This window comes from Ambystoma mexicanum, chromosome 8, assembly GCF_040938575.1.
Source record: "Ambystoma mexicanum isolate Mex_15411 chromosome 8, UKY_AmexF1_1, whole genome shotgun sequence".
Taxonomy (NCBI): Eukaryota; Metazoa; Chordata; class Amphibia; order Caudata; family Ambystomatidae; genus Ambystoma; species Ambystoma mexicanum.
In genome coordinates this window covers 1,626,629,975-1,626,646,361 of record NC_090929.1, presented here as the reverse complement: position 1 = coordinate 1,626,646,361, position 16,387 = coordinate 1,626,629,975, and the positions used below count along the sequence as shown (strand labels likewise).

The following is a 16,387-nucleotide window of genomic DNA, read 5'->3' as shown; positions in this document are numbered from 1 at the left end:
ATGTACCTACATATCTATCTCTCTATCTATCTATGCATCTATTTACCTCTCTACCTATGCACTTATCTCTCTATATAGCTATATATGTATCCATCTATGCATCTATCTATCGCTCTATCTATGCATCTATCTCTATCTATGCATCTATCTCTATGTCTATGCATCTATCTATGAATCCATCTATACATCTATATATCTATCTACCTACCTACCCGTCTGTCTGTCTATCTATCCAGAGGTGGCGTGCAAGAGGGTTGAAATCTGACTTTTGTAGGGTAATTACACCTTGGGCGACCTCTGGTCCCTGTTGACCAATGTTCACCAAAAGCAAGTAGCCCGGCGTGCATTCTCTTCCCAAATTTGATTAAATTTGGTCAAACCTATAGGGGCGGCCTAAAACTGCATCCCCCATTAACACATCAGTTTTGCGCTGTCGCGCGCTAGCGCTTAGGCGGTCGCGTAAAGTTGACCACTTCTCACCCATCTCGAGCGAATGACACCCACTAATTTCTGAAAACTTTCAATGTTTCTTGCAGGGAACGACCTACAGGAGGACTCGCCCTATGAGCGTGGGCACAGCAGACAGTCCGACAACTTCCGGTTGGCACCCATCACATCAGGTAGGGGACCCTTCACCAGAGTGGCCCACACTGGTCTAATGTCCCTGGCATGACTCTGTACAGGCCTGCCTTTAGTGAAGGCCCCATCACAATGACGCCGGTGATGGCTCTGCTTAATGTGTGGGAAGTCGGCCAAGCAAAGTTTGAATTGGAGGTGGTTTCTATTTGGGAAACCCTGGGTTGTGGTATTTTTGTGTTTTAGATTTGTAGTGATATTTTATACGTGGGATATATGCTTTATTATGATAAGGGAATGAAAATGATTTGGTTCATAAGGTTTATTGGTATATACGAAATCGTTCTTTTGAGCTAGTGTACACATTATGTTAAATCAATATTAAAATAAAACAATGCCAGGGCAATTGCTGCCAGCCCCGCCCACATTATGCCACATGACTGAAACACACTCATCAGTGATGTTATCGTGCCAGAGGATGCCAGTCTGTGTACTTATCAGAGACAATGCATGTTTTGTGGGTGTGCATCGTGTCTTGGCAAATATTGTGTTATTTTGTCATGCTTTTATACTGCACCAAATTATCACTGTAGTAGTTTCACAGCGCCGAAGCTTGTCTGTGGAGTGGCATGAAGTGCCCCCCGCCCTCCAGGGGTACCCAGGCCTTGGTTTCTGGGGACAGCGGGCAGCAGAGGCTGCAAATACAGGGAGGAAGGGTGTCGGAGGAGAATGCTTTGTGATTGCAAATAGCAGTTAGCAGTTTTAGAAATGCAAGTAAATTGTGTGTGCGCTCTTTCTGTGGATGGGCAGGAGCAGAGCTGGAGTGTGGGTAGTCGCCTGGGAGAGGGGCTCGCAGTGCACACACTGTGTGGCGGGTGCAGCCGTGGCCTGCCGTCCATCTGTGTGTGTAATTGGCATTGTTTGAGGACCTGCGCTTCCCGCGAAGCCGCTGCACTTGCACGCTGCGCCTCCAGGGGGCAGTGCCTCTCCCTTTTTCATCTGCTGGACTCTGGTGTATATGGAACGTGATCCGCGGCCAGGACTCCTCGCTGGCGTCTCCATTTCTGAGGATAAGTGGGAAATCTATACAGGCTGGGGGGTGTGGGAACCCAAGCCGAGCTCCTACCGCTCCCTGCCTTTTGTTTAAAAAAATCCGGTTCACCATTTGATTAAGCAAGCCTCTTTTGTGTTGATTTCCGCCGCTTTCCTTTCAAATATGTTCCTCAGAAACGCATTGTTGTGTGTTTTTTTGTGCGGTCTTATTTTATCGCGAATGTTATTTTGTGCCCCCACCCCCATACTCACAAGCTCATGATAGCCGATGCGTTTACGCGACTTGTCCTTAAATACTTAAGACGTATTGTAAACATGGTGTCACTGCCCTGCGGTTCATAGCGTTGTACATGTAACCTCTATGCTCTTGTCTTGTAACTAAGTCGCCTTCTAGTAACAGCGCCGCGATGCCCTCGGCTGTTTGTGTGCTTTATAAATTTAAATAAATAAATACATGTATTTCTGATCAAATTAGAGCGCCCAATCTTGACTATGTACCGAAGTCCTGTGAACCCTCCTTGGACGCAGGTTATTTTTGTGTGTGTTTTTTTTTCAGAGGCCTTGCTTGCTGTTTACACTGTAGGTGTGTGTTGAACGTGTTTAAGGTTCAGACTGGATATAGCGCCTGGGTGTCAGTGTTCACTAAGCATCTTGTTAAACACTTTTGCCCTGTGACACACTATTCCTGGGGTGAGGAAACACACACACACACACACACAAACACACACACACACACACACGCCTTCTCTATCCTTCTGCAGACCCTAATGGAACCTTCTGGACGCCTCCAGAAATCACTTGAAAACGCAAATGAAAAGTTCCTCGCGGCGTTTGCCATTGTTTCTAGTGCTGAGGCCTTTTGCAGAAGATGAAAATGCATGTATTTCTCCGTTCCTCAGTCAATGCTTGGCCAATCAGATAAAAATATCCACCCCACTCACCGCGCCTGTTTCACCGCAGTTGGTGCACGGCCATTTTATAACATTTTTTGCTGCTTTTTTCTGGGGGGCGGAGGTAGAGTAAGGAAGGGTCCATTGTTAGTGGACTTTTTGGGCAGTGGAACCCTGGGGTGGTGGGGAGGCGTGTAGAAAATGTGTATGAGGGGGTTTCCCCCCATAAAAAAGTGAAGGCTGGGGTACGCCGGGCACAAGTTCTAAAAACAAGTGTGGGGCCTCATTAGCATACCAATGGGAAGTGACGTCACCCGCAATGAACGTATCTTAAAGTGAAGCGTGCACGTCTGATTAAGTCCCCCTTTCCTTATCAGGCCCAGTGAGCACTTGCCTTATCAGAAAAACACCAACATGCCAAAACAAACCTTAGCGAGGATATATTTTTTTTTTTTTTTTTTTTTTTTACAGTTGCTGGCTAATAAAACATGGTGCCCCTTATAAACCCAAGAACACACAGAAAATATTCACTGCAGGGCGAAGTCTCACTATTGAGGCGTTTCACCCTCTGCCTGCTGAACCTTTCATGTGGTCTTGTGGGGGAGTGCAGAGGCATTGCTAGGGGGGCGGGGGGGATGGGCTGGGGGGCTGTAGCCCCGCCAGGGATCCAGACACCTGTAGTCCCTGCATTGGCACTGTTCCTGAACACGAACTACATCTTCATTTCAAATAAACTGAGGGAGTGAGATAAACGGAGAATTCTAGCTTGTTTTTACTGCCTGCCTCATGGAGGGGGGGGGGGGGTGGCGCCAGATCTGGTCATGAAAGCACATGGGTCTTCCTGATTGCCCAGCTGGAGCCAGTCCATTTTAGAACACCATTCTATTTATGGTCTGCCTTACCACTGCATCTTCACAAAACGTGGTCACGTGGTCGCCTCCCATTAGCATTGGCAATGCCAACAGTTTGGGCCTTTTGTGTAGGCATGACAAAGGCGTTTGCTAGCTACTAACGTAGTGTTGTTAACTGGCCTTCAAAGGTAGCAGCTGCAAAATGGTGCAAGTACCTGGGCATCTAACAGCATTTAATAGCAGTGCCAACAAATGCCTAATCCTTATACACAAGCCTAAAGTGCTAGCTATGCCAAGGAGTCTTTTTTTCTGGATTTGGGCGAAGGACAAGCATAGTGCTTATAAATCGAGTGGCTGATGGCAGATCTGGTTAAGACTTTTTTTTATTACACCAGTAGCGCTTTTACAGCTCCAATTAAGTCATCAGCTCTTAGACGACTGCTTTGAATAAACCAGGCACTTCTAGCACCCTGTTTGATGGTAACGCTTGACAAAGCGAGCTCAAACAGATCCTAGGAGGATTTGCTCTAGGCAGGTGGGGTGCGGGGGGCAGGAGGTAGTGGGAATGGTCACAGGTATTAGCATGGCCTTGGGCTGTCAATGGGTGGGTAAATAACCAAACAACACCCACAAGCGTTGTGTCCCTCCTCATATGCCATTTCATCCTAGCTGTACTGTACAACACAATCGTTTTGACTTATAGGTGGCACTTTACCGCCACCTAATAGACAAAACTAAAAACACAGGTAAAAAGAAGAAATCGAGTATGTATTTATTTATTTATTTGCATGTATTTCAGTGCACAAAGCCCTGAGGCATCTAGGCGCTAGTTACAGCAAGTGCATGGCACATTAGTGCAAGAATACGTATATGGTTATAGACATAAGATGGTGTGTGTGCACAGACTGGCAAGGACTGATGGGGACTGTGTGCGGTGGGATTCTGAACTATGCTGGAGAGGGAAGCGGGACTGATGGGGAATGTACTGTGTGTGGCGGGATTCTGAACTATGCTGGAACAGGAGGGAAGCGGGACTGGTGGCGAATGTACTGTGTGTGTCGGGATTCTGAGCTATGCCGGAACCGGGGTGTAGCAGGACTGATGGGGAATGTATGGTGTGTGTGGTGGGATTCTGAACTATGCTGGAACCGGAGGGTAGCAGAACTGATGGAGAATGTACTGTGTGTGTGGCGGGATTCTGAACTATGCTGGAACAGGAGGGAAGCGGGACTGATGGGGAATGTACTGTGTGTGGCGGGATTCTGAACTATGCTGGAACAGGAGGGAAGCGGGACTGATGGGGAATGTACTGTGTGTGTCGGGATTCTGAACTATGCTGGAACCGGAGGGTAGCAGGACTGATGGGGAATGTACTGTGTGTGGCGGGATTCTGAACTATGCTGCAACAGGAGGGAAGCAGGACTGATGGGCAATGTACTGTGTGTGGCGGGATTCTGAACTATGCCGGAACCGGAGGGTAGCAGGACTGATGGGGAATGTTCTGTGTGTGTGGTGGGATTCTGAACTATGCTGCAACAGGAGGAAAGAAGGACTGATGGAAAATGTACTGTGTGTGGCGGGATCCTGAACTATGCCGGAACCAGAGGGTAGCAGGACTGATGGGGGATGTACTGTGTGTGTGGTGGGATTCTGAACTATGCCGGAACCGGAGGGTAGCAGGACTGATGGGGAATGTACTGTGTGTGGCGGGATTCTGAACTACGATGGAACAGGAGGGAAGCAGGACTGATTGGGAATGTACTGTGTGTGTGGTGGGGTATTGAACTATGCTGGAACAGGAGGGAAACGGGACGGATGGGGAATGTACTGTGTGTGGCGGGATTCTGAACTATGCTGGAACAGGAGGGAAGCAGGACTGATGGTGAATGTACTGTGTGTGGCGGGATTCTGGACTATGCCAGAAAAGTGGGAAGCAGGACCGATGGGGAATGTACTGTGGTTAGTGGGATTCTGAACTATGCTGGAAAAGGAGGGAAACAGGACTGTTGTGGAATGTACTGTGTGTGGTGGGATTTTGAAGTATGCTGCAAATGGGAGGAGGCAGGACTGTAGGGGAATATGCCGTGTGTGGCAGGATTCTGAACTATGCTGGAATAGGAGAGAAGCAGGACACTCTTTAGGCCCAGAGTGAATTGTGATTTGACCAGCGGCTAAACTCTGAAACCCTTTACAATTATAGGTAGGGCCTAATTCACAAAGCGTTTTTCATTTGGAAAATCCAAATGAATATCAGGTCCGAGGTCTTGGCTGCATTAAACCTCTAACAATGCAACTGAATTTGGTCGAAATCTGACTTCCTTTTGCTGCGGGTTGGTCTTCGATGCGCTTGGTGCGATCCGCTTGTTCCGATGCGCTTGATGCGATGCACTCGATCAGTTTAGGTCAGGTTTGGTATTTGATAAATAAGTTGTAATTGCGTTGCTTTTTTGGCTAGAGTTTCGCATTTGTAATTGTGGAAGCATATTTTGATGCCCCTGGGAATGCCACGAAGGAGGGAAGATGGGGTAACAATATCGGCCATTGAAACAGTAGACAGCAGTCATTACCCCCCTCCCCCACTCACTAAGACCGGCTTATTTTATCATGGCGATGTCCAAAGTCTCTCAGTGGTTGGACGTCTTGTAGTCGCTTGTCTTAAGAAACAAGGCTAGAGCTATTGGGTTTCTCATTAAAGAAGAAAGGGAGATGGCTTCCTGCACCTGAGGGAGTCCATGCCTGAGCAGAGAGCGGCTGTGGCTTCAAGTGTTCAGAAGCCTCACGGCCCAGACTCAAAGCCGGGCCCTCTCCGCCAGCTGTGGTCGAGAAGAGGGCACCGCTGGCTCTCAGAACTCTCCCGCTTTTAGTTTAGCCAGAATTATACTGTGATTAAAGAGTATTCAGCCTGTAACAGCTTTTGGCGCTTGTTGATTTTTTTGTTGATGATCTGTATGTGTGCTGCAAGTGTGGACTCTATGCCCCTGAGGCTGAGCAGGGCTACGAAATTAGCTATGATTCACACTTCAGAGTCCATATATTAAGCGCATCCACTCTCTCCTTAAATATGATTTTGGTTTTCTCAATTCATGACATGATCCACTGTTATATTTTTCACCTCAGAATTTATTTTGTTTTGTACACTTTTTAATTTTTCCATGCGTTTACTTACATACATAGACGGTTTCCTTTTATGGTTGAATTACCTTCATTCAATAATGGGTATTTCTACATTAAGCAATTGAATTTACTTCATTGAATAGATTTGCCGTCGACATTACTAGAATTTGCTGGTTCCTTATTGTACATATACTAACTTGTTTTTGCTCCGCAACACGTGCTTCCCCGTCTTCCCATATGACGGTTCGTCAGGAGGTGCACATTTTGCTTTTTGATGTTTTAATTGGTTGATTTGTATTCCTAAAGACAAACAAAACGGGTCATTTATCTACTGTAATATTTGACACAACACATTTTTGGCTTTCCAAATAGTTGTTACTTACTTGCTGCAGAAAAATGCTGCTTATTGTGTCTTTTACTGTTGTAATTTTCTTAAGTGGCTTCTCTAGATTTGGACATGCGTGTAGTCAATATATCTTTTTGCTTCCTATGGATTTATGGAGGTATCGAACCTTAGTTTCACTCTAATTAGTTAATTCTTCGTTTTCTATCATTTCTATAATAGTACTACATTTTCTATCAACCTTACAGTTGTGCTGTATTTGCTTTAAAGCCTTGTAGTATTGAAAAGTTCGGTAGCTTACCTAGATGTCTTCTATTCTCAGTGTTTGTGTTCCCTCGCAGTACGATTGCCGTTGCTATGTTTGGAAATACTCTGTTTTATAGTGCGCGATGACGTCGTGCATCTACACGTGATGGCGTCATGCGTCACACATTTGAATACCGCCATAGTGTTTATGTAACGCCAGAACGTCACATTTTATAATATTTGCGAACATACGTGTATCAATAATTCTCTCTATTGTCTATTCAAACTATACCCGGTTTGTTTGTTTTGATTAAGGCTTTTGCTATAATTTATTAACATTAACTTTAGTGGAATTCGGTTCTTGCATATTTGCCGGAACGTATATTTCTGAGGCAAATAGTGTGTTATTGTGGAGACTGAGTTGTTATTTGCTATAAATATTTATCGTTTATCTAAATATTCATTAGATTGTACATGCAATTTGTTTACATCAAGACACTACTTTTGGTACATAATATTTTATGAACAATTTGTATATATCAAAAAATTGTTATTGGTTCTAAAAGATACAGCTAAACAATTCTATTATTCGTTGCGATGTATATATATCCATTTCAGATAAAGTGGTACATCTCTTGGTCCGTGTTTAAACCGGAGTGACAATTGTCCATGGTACATATACAGTATGCTTCACGTTTTCTAAGTATTTTTTCAAGATTACCTCCTCTTGGTGGAGGTGTTATTTTTTCTAATTCCAAAGTTATTTAGTTGTACAGTTGGTTCAATGGAATGGCTTGCTTGAAAGTGGACTGCCATAGGTGATTTTGAATCTTTCTGTGCGATTGCCCTTATGTGTTTTCCTATGCGTGTTTTGAGTTTTCTAATGGTGCTGCCTATATAGAATTTATGACAAACACATTCAATTCCATATACGATGTACTTGCTGTTGCAATTTATTAATTCCCTTATTGGTACGTCGATTCCGTTTGGTTTAGGATACGTTTTTTAGGGTTATACCAGTATTGGCACATGTAGCAGTGTCCACATTTGTAATTCCCTTTTGTGGGTGGTTGTAGCCACATTGTTGGTTTACCAGTTTGTTGATATTTCACTTGGTGAAAATGAGATGGACTCAACATTTTTTTCAGATTTTTTGTTTTGCGAAAGGTGACACTTGGTTAATTTTCCAATATCTTTTGGATTTCTGTGTCTGCTTGGAGTATATTCCAATTTTTCTTCAAAGTTTGTTTGATGATGTGATTTTTTGTACTGTATGTCGTTATGAATCTTCTTGTTTCTGTGGTTTAGGTTTATTTTGTAGAAGATCTGCTCTAGATCGTATTTTTGTTTTCTTATACGTTTTTGGGCTGTATCCTCTCTGTTTGAATTTTCTGATAGTATTTGTGACATGTTTTTCAAATTATTCCTCTGTTGTACAGTTTCTTTTCACTCGTAACATTTCTCCATACGGTATGTTTTGTAAAACATGGTGCGGGTGGTTACTTGATGTGTGTAAAATACTATTTACCACTGTTGGTTTGGTAAAAAGTGTGGTATATATGGTATTGTATTGAGTATATAGATGGAGATCCAAAAAGTCAATTTTGGTTTGACTGTATTGTATAGTTAGTTGCAAATTGTATGTGTTATTGTTAAGGTAGTTATAGTAGTCCAGTATTTGTTCTTTTGTTCCGTTCCAAATCATAAGGATGTCGTCTATATATCTGCCCCAGTAGACCACATTGTTGGAAGTTGTGAATGCAGTGTGTTGCCATGCATACTGTGTCTCGTAATGGCCCATGTAAAGATGTGCATAGTCTGCCGCGAACTTAGCACCCATGGCAGTTACTTGAGTTTGTGAAGGTGAAAATGTTGTTGATTAAAGTGAAATTGAGCATTTCCAAAATTATCTGGTTTTGTTGCAAAAAGAACACTGATCTCATTTCAGAACGTGATTTGTAGTAAGGAGTCCTTCCTCATGAAGGATGCTGGTATACAGAGCTGAGACGTCTAGAGTGACCAACCAGTAGTTGGGTTCCCAGTATATTCTTTCCAGTTTTTGTATTATGTGTTTCGTATCTTTGATAAATGAGGAGAGTCCAACTGCCAGTGTTTGTAGATGTCTGTGGATATATTCTGATATTCTTTCAGTTAATGATCCTATGCTGTTAATGATTGGTCGACACTGGGGAAAGTCTGCATAGGGTTTGTGGATATGCAAATAGAGGTGTTCTTCATCTGTAAGAAGTCCATTGTCTTTCAAAAATGTGCTCATCAAGTGCCACTCCTCTTGTAATTTTGTTATAGGATTCTCAGTAAATTTTTCATAACATTGAGTATTAATGAGATGATCGTTTGCCATTTTTGCAGTCTTCTGTTCTTAACAATACCATGTTTCCTCCCTTGTATGCAATTTTTACTACTATGTCTTGATTTGCTTTGAGTTTGGATAGGGCTTGCTTCTGTAGTGAATTCAAATTGTGATGAATTTTAGTGGTGGTTCCTTTTAAATAGATTCTTCTTAGATCATGTTGTGTCGCCTTGAAGAAAATATCTATAGTGTTCTCAGCGTCTAAGATCGGAACGCATTTTGATCTAGGTTTATGGGATGTTTCTTTTGAGAGTCCCAGATGTATGTTTGGCTCTTCTGCAAAGCATTCCATGCTATAATAGTCGTCTGGTTCAGATAGGTTTTGAAGGTTAACCATATTTTCCACATGAATAACAGATAGCTCTGAGCTTGTTGCTGTACTTGATGGTTGTGTTTTAGCATGTGTGTTTAGGAAATACTTTTTAAGTTTAATTTTCTACAGAAGTGTTTCAAAGTAGTCCAAAGTGTTAGTCAGACACAATGTTAGCCCTTTATTGAGGGCTGAGATCAGATGTGATGAAAGATCAGCTTTTGTGAGGTTTACCACTAGGTTCTCCTCGGAAGTAGTATGTTCTTGGATCTTGTTCGTAGTCCTACATTTTTGTCTTCTTGATTTTTGTTGTTTTTTACCTTGCCCCTTCTGCCCCTCTTAGTCCTCCTTTGTTGTGGATTTGGGTTCAAGTATTTCCCCATTTTCGACTTTGTCCAGGATACTGGCGCGTTTGCTTGTATTGAATGAATTCCTCTAAAAAAGTCGATGAGGTAGGTGGAGAGTAGGACAATTCTTTATCTAGCTGTTGTTGCTCTATTGATGCTTGTGCTATTGTATCTTGGTCTAAATAACTTGCTGAATCTGTATCCAAAGATTGAGGAGGTGTTTGTTGCAGTTGGGAACCTGTCGGTTGACGTGTGTTGTTGTCTTGTATATTTTTCTGGCCAGCGGTTTTTGGAATGTGTAAACTCTTTTAAATTCATAGTCTAATTCATCTCTGATGAGTTGTCTTTGTTTTTTAATTTTGATTTCTTCAGTATAGCGATCGATGACATCATCCAAAATGTGGTTGTTTTTTAATGTTTTTTCCGATATGTTTAGTAGTTTTATGTCTTCTTTAATTTTGGTGATATCTTTAATTAGCTTGTCATGTTGTTTTTTTAGCATTTTGTATGAGTTTTTTAATCATTTCTTTTGAAGTTTCTCAGTGGTTGGACATCTTGTAGTCCCTTGCCTTAAGAAACAAGGCCTCTGGTATTTGGTTTCTCATTAAAGAAGAAAGGGAGATGGCTTCCTGCACCCGAGGGAATCCAGGCCAGAGCAGAGAGCGGCTGTGTCTTCACAGCCCAGTCTCAAAGCCGGACCTTCTGCGCCAAAGCAGCTGTGGTCAAGAACAGGGTACCGCTGGCTCTCAGAATTCTCCTGATTTTAGTTTAGCCAAAATTATATTGTAATTGTAATGGATCATTTATAACGCACTTAATACCCAGAGGTTTCTAAGCACGGACCCGGGGATTGAACCGGTGTTGCTCAACCTCGCCTTGCTTCCAATGCGTACGTGTTGCCCCTGGGCTCTCCTCCTGAGATGTACTGTGTGCATACCTTCCTAACCTCTGATTTTATCCCAGAGACTCTGGGTTTTTACGCTCTTCTCTGGGTCTCCGGGGAAGAGCGTGGAGTCTCCAGAGGCGTAGCCAGGATTGTCTAACAAGTGGGACCTGAAGCGAATGTAGTTGGGCCCACCGCAGTGACATTAACATCTGTAAATGCCCACACAGTGCTACTGAGAGGGCACTTACAGATTTTGAATGGGCTTTGCCCGCTCAGGCCCTACCCTGTCTATGCCTCTGGGAGTCTCCGAATTAACCCCAGAGGCTGGCAGAGAGTTGCTGCGGCTCTCCCCGTGCCTCCATCCAGTTGGCTACAAAAGAGCGCTGCTGGTAGCCAATCGGGTGGAGACGTGGGCAGAACCCAGTAATGTCGTGAATATCGGCTTCCAGTCTCTGTCTCGGCAGGCAGGTGCACGCAGTCAGTGAAGTTTGTCACTTTGCCACAGCCACATTTGCAGAAAAGCAGAAGGAGAGCCTGCGCATGTGTGCTTTAATATACAGAGGCACGCAAGGAAAGATAGCGCGTCAAGTTTATATTGTGGGGGACAATGAAATGGGTGAGTGCTGTGCCCTTTTGATCTGCATACTCTGTCTGGGCCCAAGGGCACGGCTGCTCCTGACGTGTTGTCATTTGGGAAAAATGCTGCACAAGCAATTTCCCAACTAAACAGCAATCCTTATGGTTCGGCTGCATTTACGAAACGTGAAAGAACAACAACAAAAATGCGGATGCAGTTACCATTCCGTTTGTGTTATGGAAGCAGGCTCCTTGTCTATTAATGTTACTAATTTGTAATTAACATTGTTAATTTTGGTATCCAGTCATTGCATCGAATACAAAGCATTGAATGACAAAAGCATCGAAAAAAATGCATCGAAAAAAAAGCATTGAATGCATTTTTTTCAAAGGTAAAGGTTTTATTTTCATTATAATGAGTTTTAAGGGGTAAAAAAAACGGGGCTCGGGGTGGGCCCCATTAAAAAAAAAGAAATAAAAATGCATTTGTTGCTTTTTTTTCGTTGCTTTTTTAGATGCTAAGGCATTCGATGCTTTGGCATTCGATGCAATCACTATTAACCTTAATTTGTAATACTTGGAGGGAGGGACTTTTTCCCACAGATGCTGAATTTATAAAGCTGTTCTGATTTAAATGCAATAAGATAGGGTGTGTATATGTCTGGACATCAGATGACAAATACAATTCATGAAGCATAGCCTGTCCCCATTTATATTTTATCCTCAGAACCTATTAATGTCATGGTTGTTTATGCCCTAACCACTTCCGCCCGAATTTGCACGAGGGCACAGGACGAGGGAAGACGTTAACGTTGCTAACATGTGCAAATGTATATGTAAAATTTGCCACCCGTTCAATGAAAATGTTGCATGTTCTTTAGAAGAGCGATTTGTCCACTGGCCGCGCTCTTATTGTTAAATTCTTTTAGTATTCGAATATTGGTTGTATAAAATGTAGTTGGGTTTGTTTTATGTAATTAGCAAATATATTCAATATTTTGTTTTACTTTCTATTAACATGTGGGCGGAGCCTCATGGAAGTGGGCAGAGTCTTGTGTGGCTATGGGCGGGGCATAGGTCTCAGGGTTTTTGATATTCAAATGTAGGCAGGTATGACTGTGTGTGGCGGGATTTTGAAGTATGCTGCAAATGACTGTAAGGGAAAGTACTGGTGTAGCAGGAAATGCCTCAGATAAACCTTGGAAAATCATCTTTTCCTGAAATTGACCATAACTACGGCCACCGAGGTGTTAAGTGCTTTCCAAACAGAAGAATATATATATTTTAGGAAGATGATAACTTTGGCCCCATGAATGAAACGATTAAGGGGCTGATTCATGGAATTATTTGCACCGAAAAACTGAGATTTGTGCGCCATTCTGCCCGCAAATCCCTGTTTAACAAATCGGGATTTGCGGCCAGAATGGCGCACAAATCCCTGTTCTTTGGGGCAAAAATTCCATGAATCAGCCCCAATTTCTGCATTTGCGTGTGTGTGAGGGCATCTTTTTATGGTTTTCTGTTTTGTATTTTGATCATATTTGATTGTATTGTATGTGTTCTTGTGGTGCTACGTTGCTCATTGTGTTGGATTCACACATAAGCAAAACAAAAGAGGTGATGGCTGGAAGGTTTAGAATGAATCTTAACCACTGGCAATGCTCTGTGCACCCTCCAGACCATCGTACTTCGCCTGCCAAGCCATTACAGAAGGGGAAAGACCATATGCAAATCAGGCTTAGCCCGACCCCCATAGGGGTAGTCCAGACCGAACTGCTAGGTCACATCCCTTCTGCACGAGACCACAAGCATCCCCAGACATGTTTCAGCCTTGTTGGGCGTCATCAGTGAGGAGTAGCTTGGGTCTCTAGGCCCAGCAGGCACAGGACCCACGTCTGGGCATACCCGTCCCACTCGGGGTGACAAGAGCAAAACAAAAGAGGTGATGGCTGGAAGGTTTAGAATGAATCTTAACCTCTGGCATTGCTCTGGGCAACCCTTCAGACCATCGTACTTCGCCTGCCAAGCCATTACAGAAAGGGAAAGACCATATGCAAATTAGGCTTAGCCCCACCCCCATAGGGGTAGTCCATCCCGAACTGCTAGGTCACATCCCTTCTGCACGAGACCACAAGCATCCCCAGATATGTTTCAGCCTTGTTGGGCGTCATCAGTGAGGAGTAGCTTGGGTCTCTAGGCCCAGCAGGCACAGGACCCACGTCTGGGCATACCCGTCCCACTCGGGGTGACAAGAGCAAAACAAAAGAGGTGATGGCTGGAAGGTTTAGAATGAATCTTAACCTCTGGCATTGCTCTGGGTAACCCTCCAGACCATCATACTTCGCCTGCCAAGCCATTACAGAAAGGGAAAGACCATATGCAAATCAGGCTTAGCCCCACCCCCATAGGGGTAGTCCATCCCGAACTGCTAGGTCACACATAAGAAATATAAATAAATATTGTACCACATCTTGCTGATGCTTTAACAAACATTTTGCATTATGTGTTCTATGAGTTCACTCTCATCACCATCCATTTTTTGCATCCGTCCTAAAAAGCTTGAATATGTAGCTTATCTTACAGTGGCTTGGGAAGGTCTCTGTGTATCTGGCATTCCAAATAAACTTTCACCAAGTTATTTATTAATTTATTTATTTATCCATTCATTCATTCATATACAGGAGGAACAATGCTCTTTTCATCACAAAAGAAAGTACAATAGAGAGGAAATCAGTTGTGATGGGAAGCAGTAAGCTTCTTACAATGGGGTGAATTTGAGGAACATTCTGACCAGGTTGTGGAGGGGTGTAAATGGAAGCAGCACCCCAGGATGGATAAAACTTTCATTTGCCCAAATACTGTGCACTTAAATCTGCCTTTTGGAGATACAAATCTCCACTAATGGGGTCCCAATCACAAGAACAACAAAGACAGGGGCGGGGTGGAAACCAAAAGTGGCCTTGGACTTGTGTTTCAAATTGGCCACATATTACACTATGTGTGCAAGTCCAACCCCAATAAGAAGAGTTTGGGGTGTTCTCCCACAGTTACATTTGGCACAGTAAATGGGTAACCACACAAAAGAGGTCCACGGTGTAGAGGCCCACCGGGAAATCTTCAGAGTTCCCTGCAGACCAGTCCACCCGACCAGGGTGCAGAGGCCCACCGGAGAAAATCTCCAGAGTTCTCTGCAGACCAGTCCACCCCTGACCAGAGTACAGAGGCCCACCGGGAAATCTCCAAAGATCCCTGCAGACCAGTCCACCCCTGAACAAGGTGCAGAGGTCCACTGGGAAATCTCCAGAGTTCCCTGCAGACAATTCCACCCCTGACCAGGGGGCAGAGGTCCACCGGAAAATCTCCAGAGTTCCCTCTAGACCAGTCCACCCCTGAACAGGGTGCTGAGGTCCACCGGGAAATCTCCAGAGTTCCCTGCAGACCAATCCACCCCTGACCAGGGGGCAGAGGTCCACTGGGAAATCTCCAGAGTTCCCTCTAGACCAGTCCACCCCTGACCAGGGTGCAGAGGTCCACCGGGAAATCTCCAGAGTTCCCTCTAGACCAGTCCACCCCTGGCTAGGGAGCAGAGGCCCACCGGGACATCTCCAGAGTTCCCTCTAGACCAGTCCACCCCTGAATAGGGTGCTGAGGTCCACTGGCGAATCTCCAGAGTTCCCTGCAGACAATTCCATCCCTGACCAGGGGGCAGAGGTCCATCGGGAAATCTCCAGAGTTCCCTCTAGACCAGTCCACCCCTGGCTAAGGTGCAGAGGCCCACCGGGACATCTCCAGAGTTCTCTGCAGACCTGACCACCCCTGAACAAAGACAGATCAGTGTTGAAATCAGGAGTGATAAAAACTCTTCTCTTCAGCCTCAGGTTGGAGTAGTGGTCGGACTGCTATGGGAGCAAGTGAATTAATTTCATGGCAGGCCTAAAGTGACATTGGGCCTCATTACACGGTAGGCGCTAAGGGATTACCGGCACCGGTAAGGTCACCGGTGCCAGTAATCCCTTAGCGCCCTACTACGAGGTCCCTCAGCGGGTCCCGTCCTTAACGCCTGGTCTGACCAGGCGTTAAGGACGGGACCCGCTGAGGGGCTTCAGAGCTAATAACGGTACCGCAAATTGCGGTACCGTTATTAGCTCCTTCCCCATTCCCATTGAGCCCTATGGGTGCTCAAATGGGAATGGGGAATGGTTTTTGGAATGGGGACCTACCGGGTCTTCCAGAGTCTGAATGACCCGGTAAGTCCCCATACCACCTACCCGGACCCGGTACCTGGTAAAGACCCAAAACAAGCTGGAGTAATGGCCTTTGCACACTCTGAAGCTTGGAGAGCTCCCATGTTTAAAATTCTAGTGTACATGGCATTACAGTACCTATTCCGGAGACTACTAAGGGTTTTACCTACACCTGTGTGGTGTAGGTGCTCCAGAAGGGGCATATAGCTGATATAGGTGCAGAAACCCAATCTTGACGATTGCATTTGCTTGATGGATGAAGGCTAGATTGTTGTCAAACAGTATGCCACGGTTACCCACCTTGGGCGCTGCTGTTGTGAGTCACTGTTGATCAGTGCTATTCAGACTTTTTTATACTAACCTCCCCTTGAATAAAATATTGTTTCCAGCCCTCCCCCATGCATTAACTTCTCAAATTTTCTATTGAATGCTTTTATCTAAAAAAAAAGCCCCAGAATCCATTTTTAATAAAGCCTCATGCCCCCCTCCCCACGGGGGCCTATCCCCCCCACAGTTTGAAGACAATTGCTGTAGATAATTATGTGTTCTTTATATTGCACTTTCAATAGAACATATTTAC

At 44.4% G+C, this 16,387-nt stretch overlaps 1 protein-coding gene across 2 annotated transcripts in view; it reads left to right on the top strand.

Moving 5' to 3' along the window:
* The window catches only part of GFRA1 (GDNF family receptor alpha 1), a 602,771-nt gene that overhangs the window by 23,755 nt on the left and 562,629 nt on the right, over positions 1-16,387 (top strand). For both annotated transcript variants that reach the window (XM_069611899.1, XM_069611900.1), the window contains exon 3: positions 537-620. In XM_069611899.1, the coding sequence (XP_069468000.1) occupies positions 537-620 (84 nt within the window). The remainder of the gene's footprint in view (positions 1-536; positions 621-16,387) is intronic.